Raw genomic sequence first — 13,197 nt, 5'->3', positions numbered from 1 at the left:
CTAGCTGTTTTAAGGCCAGAAGAGACCTATTACGATCCCCAGAACAGCACAAGCCAGCGACTCCTGCACTATAGGGAAATGTTCTGCCCTCTTTGGGCCCCTTTTTTATTCAGTGCTTCTCAAACAAACAGTCCCTGAACCTGCAATCAGATCTGAACGCACACAGGGTCACCAGGGCCTGACCACGCAGATCCCACCCCACACTCAGTACCATGCAGTCACATCAGTAACTCACTCAACGCCGCATGTTTCCATCTTCTGTATTAAAGGGCGCTGGTTTAAAAGGGTGTCGGGGCTGGGTGGTAGGCACTGACCCCCACCCCCAGACACTGCACATGTATACCCTGAGAGTAGAGTTCCTCTCCACCAGCCCCCATCTGAGTATTAAGGCTTCCAAGACAGATTGTAGAAACACAGGAATGGCCCATAGTGGGGTGGAGGTGTTTCTCATTCACTGCTCCTACAAAAGGATGGAAATCATTTTGGCAAATAATCCAATGCTAAAAGCCCCAGGAGCTTGCAGGGGCAGGTGAGTAACTCCATTGACTACGATGGGTTTGACTCACATGAGTAATGTTATGTGCCTGCAGGTGTGCAGGGTCTTGGCCTTTTCAGGCCACAGATTCATTGGTTTCTAACTGGTGTTAAATGGGGACATTCCAAGCCTGGGGCCAGGAGGGCAAACACCAGAAGGGGATGATTGCTAAACTCTACAGGACATGGAGCAAATGCATGAAACTCACTGAGGTGCTCAGACCTCCCCCCCCCACCCCCCATTCAGGTATGTGGAACCAGGCTAGTGCAGTGGTTACCCCTGTGGGCTTCATCCAGAGTTACCTGCATGGTCCTGAGGGTGTCACATGGGCCGAGCTGTGTGTTGATTGGGTGGGACAATTCACAGCCAAAGGGATGGCCAGCTGAGTAGTAGTTTGCTAAAGGACACAGCTGATGTCCTGGGTATTTAAATGGTGCCCAGGCCAAACACTTAGAATAACTTCAGGATGTTTGTTCTCTGATCTCACCTAGAGTGAGCAGTACAAGTGGTCATTTGGGAAGAGGGGACTGGAAAGACATATTTCCACATGAATTGAAGTCCCAGCTGAGGCCAGATTTTCAGCAGCTCACACAGACTCCCACATCCCTGCCCCAGCCCAGAACCCCCTCTCACACCCCAAACTCCTCATTTCTTGCCCCACCCCAGAGCTCATGCCCCCAGCCAGAGCTCTCAATTTCCCCCTCCCCACCCCAACATCCCAACCCCTGGCACCAGCACTGATCCTCCTCCTGCACTCCAAAACCCTCACTCCCAGCCCAGAGCTCCCTCCTGCACCCCAAATCCCTCCACTCCAGCCCCACATCAGAGCCCACATTCCCATACAGAGCCCTCAGCCCCACCCCCCACACCCTGATCCCCAACCCAGCCTGGACCCCCCCAAACCCCTCATTTCTGGCCCCACCCCACAACCCACACCCCCAGCCCAGAGCCCATACCTCCTCCCACATGCCAACCCCCTACCTCAGGGCAGAGCCCCCTCCCATACACCAAACTCCTTAGCTCCACCCCCCCAGCCCAGAGCCCACTCCTGCACCCCAAATGCCTCATCCCTGGCCCCACCCCAGAGCCTGCCCCCACAGCTAGAGTCCTCACCCCCTCCCGCCACACAGCCCCCTGAGCCAACCCAGTGAAAATGAGCAAGTGAGTGAGGGTGGAAAGAGTGAGTGATGGCAGAAGGTGGGGGGTGGAGTGAGCAGCAGGTCAGGCCTCAGAATGGGGCAGGGCAAGGGTGTTTGAATTTGTGTGAGTAGAAAGTTGGCAACCCTAGCAGTAACTTGTCCCGGTCACAGGGTGAATTATAGCAGGACAACTAGAGAGAGAACCCTGGACTCCGGACACCATCTACTCTGCCAGCTCTCTCTCCAGAGCCAGGGAGAGAACCCAGGAGTCCCAATTCTCTAAGGAGCTGCAGGAAGCAGCGCAAGCCAAGGGATGTGCTGGCCACCCCTTCCTGCAGCTCCCATTGGCCTGAAATGGTGAACCATGGCCAGTGGGAGCTGCAGTCGGCCAAACCTGCGGCTGCTGTAAGTAAACAAACCATCCCAGCCTGCCAGCGGATTTCCCTGACAGGCTGTGTGCCAAAGGTTGCCAATCCCTGGGCTAGATAAGAAGATATAAAATGTCCTAATGCCACTATTTAAATCCATGATATGCCCACACCTTGAATACTGCATGCAGTTCTGGTCACCCCATCTCAAAAAAAAATTAGAATTGAAAGAGATACAGAGAAGAGTAACAAAATTGAGAAAAGTTATTGAACAGGTTCCATATGAGGAGAGATTAAAAAGACAGACCTTTCAGCTTGGAAAAGAGATGACTCATGGGGGAAATATGATAGATAAATGGTGTAGATGTAAGGGGACTGTTGTCCCCTTACTAACATTCAGTGGGGGTGTTTTGGCTGCTAGCCAAAGGGGAGGGATTGATGGCAAATCAGGACCCTGAGACTGACAGTCCCCAGGAACAATGGCAAGAGGCCAATGCTCCAGGTCAGCCTGATTGACAGGGCAGGCCGGCTAATCAGGGAGACAGAAGGCCAGTGTGGGTCCCGTCCTCCGTGGGTGAGCAGGAATGTGCCGGAGTCAGACGGAGTGGGGCCGAGCTAAGGAGGAAGCAGGGGCCCAAGCTGAGCTGGAGAACAGAGCCGGGCCAGATCCAGAGGGGCCAGAGCTGCAGCCAGAGAGCCAGAGGCACATCCCAGGGAGAGCAGATCCTGTGCTGGGAGCGGAGCTGCAGCCAGAGAGCCAGAGGCACAGCGCAGGGAGAGCAGATCCTGTGCTGGGAGCGGAGCTGGGCCAGCCAGAGGCACAGCCCAGGGAGAGCAGATCCTGTGCTGGGAGCGGAGCTGCAGCCAGAGAGCCAGAGGCACAGCCCAGGGAGAGCAGATCCTGTGCTGGGAGCGGAGCTGCAGCCAGAGAGCCAGAGGCACAGCCCAGGGAGAGCAGATCCTGTGCTGGGAGCGGAGCTGCAGCCAGAGAGCCAGAGGCACAGCCCAGGGAGAGCAGACCCTGTGCTGGGAGCAGAGCTGGAGCCAGAGGCACAGCCCAGGGAGAGCAGACCCTGTGCTGGGAGCAGAGCTGGAGCCAGAGGCACAGCCCAGGGAGAGCAGATCCTGTGCTGGGAGCGGAGCTGCAGCCAGAGGCACATCCCAGGGAGAGCAGATCCTGTGCTGGGAGCGGAGCTGCAGCCAGAGAGCCAGAGGCACAGCGCAGGGAGAGCAGATCCTGTGCTGGGAGCGGAGCTGGGCCAGCCAGAGGCACAGCCCAGGGAGAGCAGATCCTGTGCTGGGAGCGGAGCTGCAGCCACAGAGCCAGAGGCACAGCCCAGGGAGAGCAGATCCTGTGCTGGGAGCGGAGCTGCAGCCAGAGAGCCAGAGGCACAGCCCAGGGAGAGCAGATCCTGTGCTGGGAGCGGAGCTGCAGCCAGAGGCACAGCCCAGAGAGAGCAGATCCTGTGCTGGGAGCGGAGCTGCAGCCAGAGAGCCAGAGTGTGGTGAGCAACTGGGGCCAGCCAAGGGGGAGCCTTGGTAAAAGGGCCCAGCACAGGAAGACACCCCAGCCAAGGGTCCATGCAGGCCAGGCTGGGAGGGGGATCTTAACCTGCTGGGGGGCTGGCACTGGGAAGAAGGATCCCACCACCCAAAGCCCGGAGGTGTGTGGTCACCACCATTTCAAGTGTCCCACCCACAGCATCCCTGCAGCACAGCCAGGGCCTGAGAAGGAGGCCTGGGGCCTACAACGAACAGACTGCAAAGTGCTTTGATGTCCAGAGACATTGTTTGTAATGTTCCCTGCCACAGAGCAGGGTGATGTGTTTCCCTGTAACCGTTCCCATTTATTCTTATTCTTTTCTTTAAATTGATTGTTAAGTAAACAACTTGTATTTGCTTTAAATTGTCTGGAATAATCAGTGGGTCAGGGAGGTGCCCAGTGCAGAGAGGGTACCCCGGAGTGGGGACACCTTAGCCCCTGTCCTAGGTGGCCACAGCAGGGTTGGGGGTTGAGCCCCCCAGGAATCCTGGGCCCAGTCTTGTTGGGGCTACGAGAACTCTGCCAAACAGGAGAGTCCTCAAGGGCAGGGAGGCCTCTGGGTAAAGGAAGTGGGAGCGAGGACTCAGATCCTTTCGCTAGCCCACTTCACTGGGGTAGCACAGAAGCCAGGAAAGTTCCCCACAATAGCGGGACCATTCCCCCGCTTACATAATGAAAGCAAATAAGGAGGTGTTGTTTACTCCACATAATACAAGAACCAGAAGTCACTCAATGAAATTAATAAGCAGCAAGTTTAAAACAAGCAAATGGAAGTATTTCTTCACACAATGCACAGTCAACCAGTGAAACTTGTTGCCAGAGGATGTTGTGCAGGCCAAGAGTATAACTGTGTTCAAAAAAAGAATTAGATAAGCTCCTGGAGGATAGGTCCATCAGTGGCTATTAACAGAAATGGTCAGGGATGCAACTCCATGCTCTGGGTGTCCCTAGCCTTTTATTGCCAGAAGCTGGGATTGAATGACATGGGATGGATCACTTGATGATTCCCTGTTCTGTTCATTCCCTCTGAAGCACCTGGCATTGGCCACTGGGAGCAAGAGGCGCAAGGAGCCGAGAGTGAGAGGATGTGCTGCTGGAGGACTGAGGAGTACAAGCGTTATCAGACACCAGAAAGAAGGTCCTGTGGTGAGGCTAAAGAAGGTGTTTGGAGGAGGCCATGGGGAAGTAGCCCAGGGAGTTGTAGCTGTCATGCAGCTGTTACAGGAGGCACTATAGACAGCTGCAATCCACAGGGCCCTGGGCCGGAACCCAGAATAAAGGGCGGGACTGGGTTCCCCCCAAACTTCCCAGACACAGGGAGGAGTTGACCCAGACTGTGGGTTCCGGAGGGGAAGATCTCTGAGGTGAGCAAATCCGTCAATAAGCACAGGACCCACCAAGGTAGAGGAGGAACTTTGTAGATAATTGTTGCAACCATGATTATATATTTTCAACAAATCTTGTAGAAAATGTGGCATGTAAGATTCTAGGAAAAGGTTAGAATTATGCTATCTGTATACATGTATCATTTTTGTATTTAAAAGTTGAGTATTTGCTCTATGCCTGTATTTCAAGTGTTTGCTCCTGGGGTAACTAATAAGGTAGTTAGCCAGCACATCTTTGAGGGACTATTCAAATTAAGTATCCTTTTGATGGGCCACTCAACTCACAATGGACCATGGGAGATGCCCATTGACACTGAGTGGCTGTGTAGCAAAGCGAAGACTCACCGGTGTGGTGCCTCCTGATGGTCATCAGCTCTTCCAGCTCCAGAACACCCTCTGCAGGCTAGTGTCTCACCTGCTTCAGGCCTCATGTCCCTCCTGGTGCCCTTTTCCTCAGGGTTCTGCCCCAGCAGTACCCCCACACGCTGGGTCTCCCCTCCCAGAGGAACCCCCAACCCTCTAAACCCACCTTGCCTCAGTGACTACTGCCAGTCATCATCTAGCCCCTGCTCACTAGGGCAAACAACAGTCTGTAAAAGCCACTCATCATTGGCAAGGGGCTCAGATCAGCTGCCTCTGCCTAAGCCCAGGCTGCACCTCTGCAACCCCTGTGCCAGCTTTGGCCTTTTTAGCAAGGCCCACAGCCTGGGGATTTACCAGGCTGGAGCACCACAGTGCCACCTGCCTTTCCCCAGACCTGCTCCACTCCCTGTACCCTGAGCTCCCAGGCAGGGGCGTCTCTAGAAATTAGGCTGCCCCAGGCAGCGCGGTGTGCTGCGCCGCCCTTCCTCGGTCCCGCGGCGGGTCCCCTCTTCCCGCGGCTCCGGTTGAGCTCCCGCGGCAGGTCCACCGGAGCCCCGGGACGAGCGGACCTGCCGCAGGCATGACTGCGGGAGCTCCACCGGAGCCGCGGGAACAGCGAACCTCCCGCGGGCACGGCTGCGGACGGTTCGCGGGTCCGGCGGCTCCGCTTGAGCTGCCGCAGTCATGGCTGCGGGAGGTCGAGCCGAGCCGCGGGACAAGCCCCCCTCCGCAGTCATGCCTGCGGCAGGTCCGGTCGTCCGCGGCTCCGGTGGACCTCCCGCAGGCATGACTGCGGCAGGTCCACCGGCCCAGCCTGCCGCCCCGTAGATTTGGCCGCCCTAGGCAACAGCTTGGTTTGCTGGTGCCTAGAGCCGCCCCTGCTCCCAGGGAACAGATCCTTCTCTCTCTCCAGAGTAAGAGAGAGACTATCTGACCCAGCTCCTCCCTGAGCCCTTATAACGGGGCCAGGTGTGGCCTGATTGGAGTATGGCCCCAGCTGTGGCTGCTTCCCCAATCAGCCTGGCCTTTTCTCTAGGACCGGGTAGCTGCCCCACCACAGGCTGGTCTGTAAACATGCTGTTTGGAGTATAGGTAATGGCTTCCTGCAATGACTGTGCAAAACTGGGCATGAACATGTGACTTGTCCATGTGACTCAAAATCTGGTCAGCTGTGATTCTCACTAGCAGTGCTGAAGTTTTTGTTTGAAACAGTGGGTTTCCCTCTATATGGCAGAGGATATCAATGGCCATGGAAACACCTCTATTTTGCCTCTATCCTGCTCTATGAACTTATACTAATGGGAGCATTCTAACCAAGGGACTGAGGACCTTCCAATGATTTGGAAGCAGCCAGAGACTTGACTTAAGCCAGCAGTTTATTTCATCACTGCTACAAGCCTGAACCAAGAACTTTGCAATTACTGTATGTATTTGATTCCTTTAACCAATTTTAACTCTCACCTTTCTTTCATTTTATGAATGAAACTTTAGATTTTAGATACTAAAGGATTGGCATCAGTGTGATTTTTGGGGTAAGATCTAAGTTACATATTGACCTGGGTGTGTGACTGGTCCTTTGGAATCAGAGGAACCTTTATTTGATGAGTCTGGTTGTAAAGAACCACTCACCTTTAAATCTTGTGTTTTCATGGTAATACAAGGACTGGGATGCCCAAGGAAACTGCTTTTATGACTTCTTGTTAGCCAGTGTGGTGAAACAGAAGTTTACTTTTGCTGCTGGTTTGGTATATTCTATGGGGGAATAGCCACTAGTCTTGGGGTGTATCTGCCCTATTTCTCAGCAGTTCATCCTGAATTTGGCATCCTCAGCTGTGACCCACTGAGGCACGGTCACACCCATTATGGCCATTCTTATGTTGTTGTTGTGATGGGTAGCCTTCCACCTTCTGGGGTGCCACTTGATATACTGGGGTACAACTGAGCCCGCCTCTTTCCACCAGCTTGGGCTCCCTCACCCTGTCTTGCTGAGCCAGGCCCTCAAGCCTCCTCTGGCACACACAGATAGTGCCCCACCCAGCTGCAGAAAGACAGACACTGAGATCAGCTCTGCCTGGGAAGACAGCTTGGGAATTGCCCAGTACTCAAGTGCACTCCCCCTCTGGGGTGTAAACCCAAAATAGTATTGTCCTGCACTGCACAGAGACATCCCCACTCCACTATGAGCCATTCCTACATTTCCACAATCTGTCTTGAAAGCCTTAATACTCAGATGTTGGCTGGCGGAGAGGATCTTAACTTATGCCCAAATAAATTGTTAGTGTCTAAGGTGCCACAAGGACTCCTCGTTGTTTTTTCTGATACAGACTAACACAGCTACCACTCTGAAACTTAACTCGCAGGCTATATGTGTGCAGTGTCTGGGGGTGGGAGTCAGTGTCTAGCATCCAGCCCCAACTCCCTTTTAAACCAGTGCCCTTTAATACAGAATGTGCAAACATGCGGTGCAGGGTGAGTTACTGATGTGACTGCGTGGCACTGAGTGTGCAGCAGGATCTGCGTGGTCAGGCCCTGGTGACCTTCTCTGCATTTGGTTCTGATTGCAGGTTCGGGGACTGTTTGTTTGAGAAGCACTGAATAAAAAAGGGGCCCAAAGAGGGCAGAACAGTTCCCTATAGTGCAGGAAACGCTGGGAGAGATTCTCTGGCTTGTGCTGTTCCGGGGATGGGACTAGGTCTCTTCTGTCTGTAAAACCTAAAAATGGCTAGTTGCTATGATGCAGAGCATGACACAGACAAGAATGACATGTGGTGACAGCTAGATTTATTGCCATCTCTTGCACAGGTCCTAGGTGATTCCCAGTGACCACTATAACATTCCCCTCAGCTGGGCCCAGCACAGCGATGAGAGTCCACGTTCCCAAGTGGAAAGTGTTGTTCTGTCTGAGCTAGTTAGCGGCCATGGTGCTCTCGATCCAGGACAGCAGGGAGCAGATCTTGGTGTAGATGCTAGGGTGATCCTTTTGTGCCCAGCCAAATCCCCAGGACATGATGCCCTGCAACTCCCCATTGCAGACCAGAGGTCCACCAGCATCCCCCTGTGTGTGAGTAGAGGGAAAGCAATACCACCAAATTAATGGCCTGTTAAAGTCACTGAATCCCTCCAGTCCCTTATACTGCATGCATCACCCAGTGCCTGCATTGACAGATCCCTCCTGACCTCTGATGTGTTAGCAGAAGGGCTAGAGTCTCTGTAAGACCCAGACAGGACCATGACTGTTAACCTTCACCTGGCATGCATCCTTGCCTCCTTCCAGGTACCCAGCGCACATCATGGTGCTGGTGATCATCCCGGGGTAGGAGCGCTCACACATCTGGTCGCTCACAATGGGAACTTCGACACACTGCAGGTTCTTGGCGCTTAGCACTAAAAGGCAGAGAAGAATTGGCCTTACCAGGGGTTCTCCTCCTTCCCACACCACGCTGGTATATTCCTTCAGGGGGAGTGACAGTAAGTCATTGAGTTATATCACTATCCTGAATGTTACACACAGCGGCAGCATGCTCTGAGTGAAGCACTTTAGATTCTGTCTTAGTTCTGGGAGGGGAATGTGGTCCTAACGGGCTAAAGCAGGGGGGACCTGGGAGTCAGGCTTGTATAAAATCCCTGTTTGCTGTCCCTATCCCTAGCCTCTGCCCACTTGTGTCTGTGCTTGGACTGTGGGTCTTTGGGCAGGACAGGGACTGCCCCCTCCTGAACATCTGCACCGTGTGAGCTGTGTCATCAGCAAATAATTATTAGACAGCTGAGTGTGATGTGCTGAGTAGCCTGGGGACTCCTGAGATGGAGGGAACTCACAGCCATCGCTGAGGATGTTACCCCATCCTGACACCATGCAGAGAGACCCAACCTCTGGGCAGACGGTCGGCAGGGGAACGGGTTGCACGTAGGCATCAGGCTGGATGCGGTGGGCCAGCTTGATGAGCATGATGTCATGGTCCAGTGTCTGGTCATCATAGCTGGGGTGCAAGATGATGGTCTCGATGCGCATCAGATGCTCGGTGTGTTCAAAGACCTGGATGTTGTGGTCTCCCAGGACTGCCAGCATGGAGTCATGGCTGGGAAACAAATGGTGGCTCAGAGTCCCTCTGGACAGCCCCCACAAGCTCCCTAGCCCCAGCCTGCTCCCATCCTTCTGGGACTGCGATAACAAAAGTGACAAGCGCACACCCAGACGGTGAGTTCCTCACTTACTAGTACCAGCAGTGGGCAGCTGACAGCACCCACTGGTCCGCGATGAGGGATCCGCCACAGAAATGGTACCCAGTGTTCAGGGAAACCTGCCAGGGCTGCGAATGGGGGCTGCACTCGTATCCCCCAATTATCTTGTTTACTCCCTGTGTGGCGGCAGCTGTGGGGAGACAATGTTAGTGTGGTTATAGGGGTGAACTGGTAATGAGGGGAGATGCATGCAGCCCAGCTGGGGAAGAACTGGACTCTCATTCCTGTCCCCTATCATCTGGCCTGGCCCAGGGTCTGATGGGCTGTCACTGAACTCAGTGGCTGCTGTGACCATGCTGAGTTTCCCTGGGGTACATTTTGTAAATGAGAGACTTCACCAAAACCTAAACACCAAGAATGTTGCTTTAATGGGAACCAGGGTCTGAATCCTGCAGTCGGATCCATACAGACTCCAGATGGGCTGGTGTTTCCCGTGTGGGTTGGACTGCGAGATTGGACAGCAGCTGTCACCTTGGAATTTTTTTTTAATTTCCTTGCTATGTTGGAAACCTAAAGACAAGAGCTTTGGCTCATGCAAGTGGGAGCTAGAAAATGCAACTGCTGAGTTTTGTTCCACCTGCCCGAGACGAGCAAAATGCAGAAGGTGAATAAATCCCTGTGACAGAGTAGGAAGTAGGGAGTATTAACCTGGTAATGTTGCATAGGAGGTTTACTGTCTGTATTGATACTAGATAGTGATGGGAAATAAGGTTGTGATTTCACTGAGGGATGATGCCTGACAGCCAGCACGTAAAGGATGGTGGCTGCCCTGCATAACCTGAGCCCAGGAGGTGGTTGAGGCCAGGTGACACCTTCTGCCCAGGAAACTGGACAAAGGCAGGAGGAGGAGCCAGGGGGGGTGGCTGGGTGAGACAGCTGGAGAGAGTTTCAGGTTGGAGCTGGCTGGGAAAACAGAGGGAGGCCCAGAACCTGGGTCAGGGCTCCCCACCCCCAAGATGAACCTGACTGAGGGTCCTGTTTTCTGTACCTACAAGCTCTGCCCTATGCTGTGTTCCTGTTGTCTAATAAACCTTCTGTTTTACTGGCTGGCTGAGAGTCACGGTGAATTGCAGGGGGGCAGGGCCCTGACTGTGACAATTCCATAGGGTGAATAGAACCTGGGCTTGTGCTGTGATCAGTGACATGGAGGCATTTTATACATAAATTAATTTAATCTTGAAAATAACTCTCCAATATCATTTGCATAAAATTCTTAGGAAGATAAAGGGCCTGTGTCCTCTGCAGGGGCGGCTCTAGGAATTTGGCCGCCCCAAGTAGTCATGCCTGCGGGAGGTGCACCGGAGCCGCGGGACCAGCGGACCTCCCGCAGCTGCGGAGGGTTCGCTGGTCCCGTGGCTCCGGTGGAGCATCCGCAGGCATGCCTGCGGGAGGTCCATCCGAGCTGCGAGACCAGCGAACCGTCCACAGTCATGCCTGCGGGAGGTCGACTGGAGCCGCGGGACCAGCGGACCCTCTGCAGTCATGCGGGAGGTCCGCTGGACCCGCGGCTCCGGTGGAACTCCCTCAGGCATGACTGCGGAAGGTCCGCCGGACCCGCCTGCCGCCCTGCCGGCAAAATGCCGCCCCAAGCGCGTGCTTGGCGCTCTGGGGTCTGGAGCCAGCCCTGGTCCTCTGCAGGGGGAAAGGAACGTGTCTATTGTTAGCAGCATTAAGCTCTTGCAAGCACTGACAAGGTGGTGCAGACTTAGCACATGCTTAAGTTTGGCTTATAAGACACGTGCATTTGTAAAACCTTATTCAGGTCAATCATCCCACAGGGTTTGCACCTGTGAGTGAAGTTTTGTACCCAGTTTGCTGGATAGGGACTTATTTCTTTTACAGTCACCAGTTAGATAGACACGACTCCATCCTATGCTGAAATGGGCCAACATGCTGTTCCCATTTATCGGTATGTCACTACTGCTAGGCAGAGGCAGGATTCACCACAGCACTTGGTGTTGGCCCTTCATCCATCACTAATGCATCACACTGATAGAGTAATCCTCAGACAAAGCCAGAGGTTTTAGCTGCTCTCTCACTAATGCAGCAGCTTGTGCAGAAATTATATTAGTTTCATTCTAACAGGCTTAGGTAGAACCTATTTAATTTCACTCTGACTGTGGAGCTATGTCCCGGCCCCTCGTCACTACCAAGCTCCACAAGCTAGCCTTGCTGCATACGACATAATTACCTGCCACCGTCAGCAACGTCAGCACGAGCCACATTGTCATACTTCTCTCCAGGCTGTTGGACAGAAAAGAACAAGCCCCGGCCCTCAGGTATTTATAGGGGAGCTGTTATGGAAAGTGTATTACTAATCTGCAGCAGATGCAGCTTTCACATGAGCCACTGACAGGGCAATTAATAATGCCTTAAAATACAGCTGACCTCTTTATTTCTATTCTTAGCCAGATTTATTCTTCTAATACCAGACCCCTCAATATGCACCATAAGAGCAGTACAATGGCAGGAGTTCCAGAGGCCTCTTAACAGCTGTCTTCAGGGAGTGGTTTGGGACCTCAGTAGGGATGAGACCTCTCACAGTCAGTGCTGATACTAATGCCCCAGTTCCGTGCTGGGGGGGTGGGAGCTCAATAGGGGGACACTCTCTCTCTCCTCATGGAGCAGACCCCATTCCCCCACCCAGAACTCACGGGTGCTGTACTGCAGGGAGCAAGGTGGGTATGAGTTGGGGGCACTCTCCCCTTGCAGCTAGAGCTGACCGCAGGACCCTGGCATGGCATATGGGGGTGCTGTGCTACCAGAGGTCCCATTTTGGGGATGAGACATGTTGCACTGGTTTTGTTCTTGCTAAAGTCACCGCTCTAAGTCAGCGGTTCTCAAACTGTGGGTCGGGACCCCTGTTTTAATGGGGTCACCAGGTGTCATAAACAGATAGTTAAGGGTTAATGTCTTTTACCTGTAAAGGGTTAACAAGCTCAGTAGACCTGGCTGACACCTGACCAGAGGACCAATAAGGGGACAAGATACTTTCAAATCTCAGTGGAGGGAAGTCTTTGTTTTGTGTTCTTTGTTTTGGGAGGTGTTCTCTCTTGGGATTAAGAGAGGACAGACGTACATCCAGGCTCTCCAAGCTTCCTGAAATATTCTCTTCTATTCAATATAGTGAGTATTAGAAAAGGCGGATTAGTCTTTTGATTGATTTCTGTATTTGCAAATGTGTGTTTGCTGGAGAAATATTTTATTTTTGTTTGCTGTAACTTGTACTTAAGCTAGGGGGGAGGGAGTCCCTTTAGTTTTTATAAGCTGTATACCCTGTAAGCATTTCCATCCTGATTTTACAGAGAGCGTTTTTATTTTTTCTTTCTTTAAATAAAAGCTTTTCTTTTTAAGAACCTGATTGATTTTTTTCCCTTGTTTGAGACCTCAGGGGATTAGTCTGACTCACCAGGAATAGGTGGGGGGGGGAAGAGGAGGGGGAAGGTGAATCCCTCTTTGTTTTAGATTCAAGGAGTTTGAATCAGTGTGGAGCCTCTCAAGGCAACCCAGGGAGGGGAAGTCAAGGAGGGGAAAGGAGTGGGGAATGGTTAATTTCTCCTTGTGTTAAGATCCAAGGAGTTTGGATCTGTGTTCCCCAAGGAAAGTTTTGGGGGAACAGAAAGTG

At 53.0% G+C, this 13,197-nt stretch overlaps 1 protein-coding gene across 1 annotated transcript; it reads right to left on the bottom strand.

The window, feature by feature from the left end:
* Window positions 1-8,175: 8,175 nt before the first annotated feature.
* On the bottom strand, window positions 8,176-11,797 carry LOC120390657 (trypsin-2-like). Its single transcript, XM_039513427.1, has 5 exons — window positions 11,764-11,797; window positions 9,546-9,702; window positions 9,150-9,409; window positions 8,581-8,717; window positions 8,176-8,388 (listed from the first exon to the last, which is right to left on the bottom strand). The coding sequence occupies exons 1-5, from the start codon at window positions 11,795-11,797 to the stop codon at window positions 8,239-8,241; spliced, it is 738 nt and encodes a 245-aa protein (XP_039369361.1). The 3' UTR covers window positions 8,176-8,238.
* Window positions 11,798-13,197: the final 1,400 nt, after the last annotated feature.

This window comes from Mauremys reevesii, linkage group 24, assembly GCF_016161935.1.
Source record: "Mauremys reevesii isolate NIE-2019 linkage group 24, ASM1616193v1, whole genome shotgun sequence".
Classification (NCBI taxonomy): domain Eukaryota; kingdom Metazoa; phylum Chordata; order Testudines; family Geoemydidae; genus Mauremys; species Mauremys reevesii.
The sequence above is the reverse complement of the archived record's forward strand: the minus strand, read 5'-3'. Positions and strand labels throughout refer to the sequence as shown.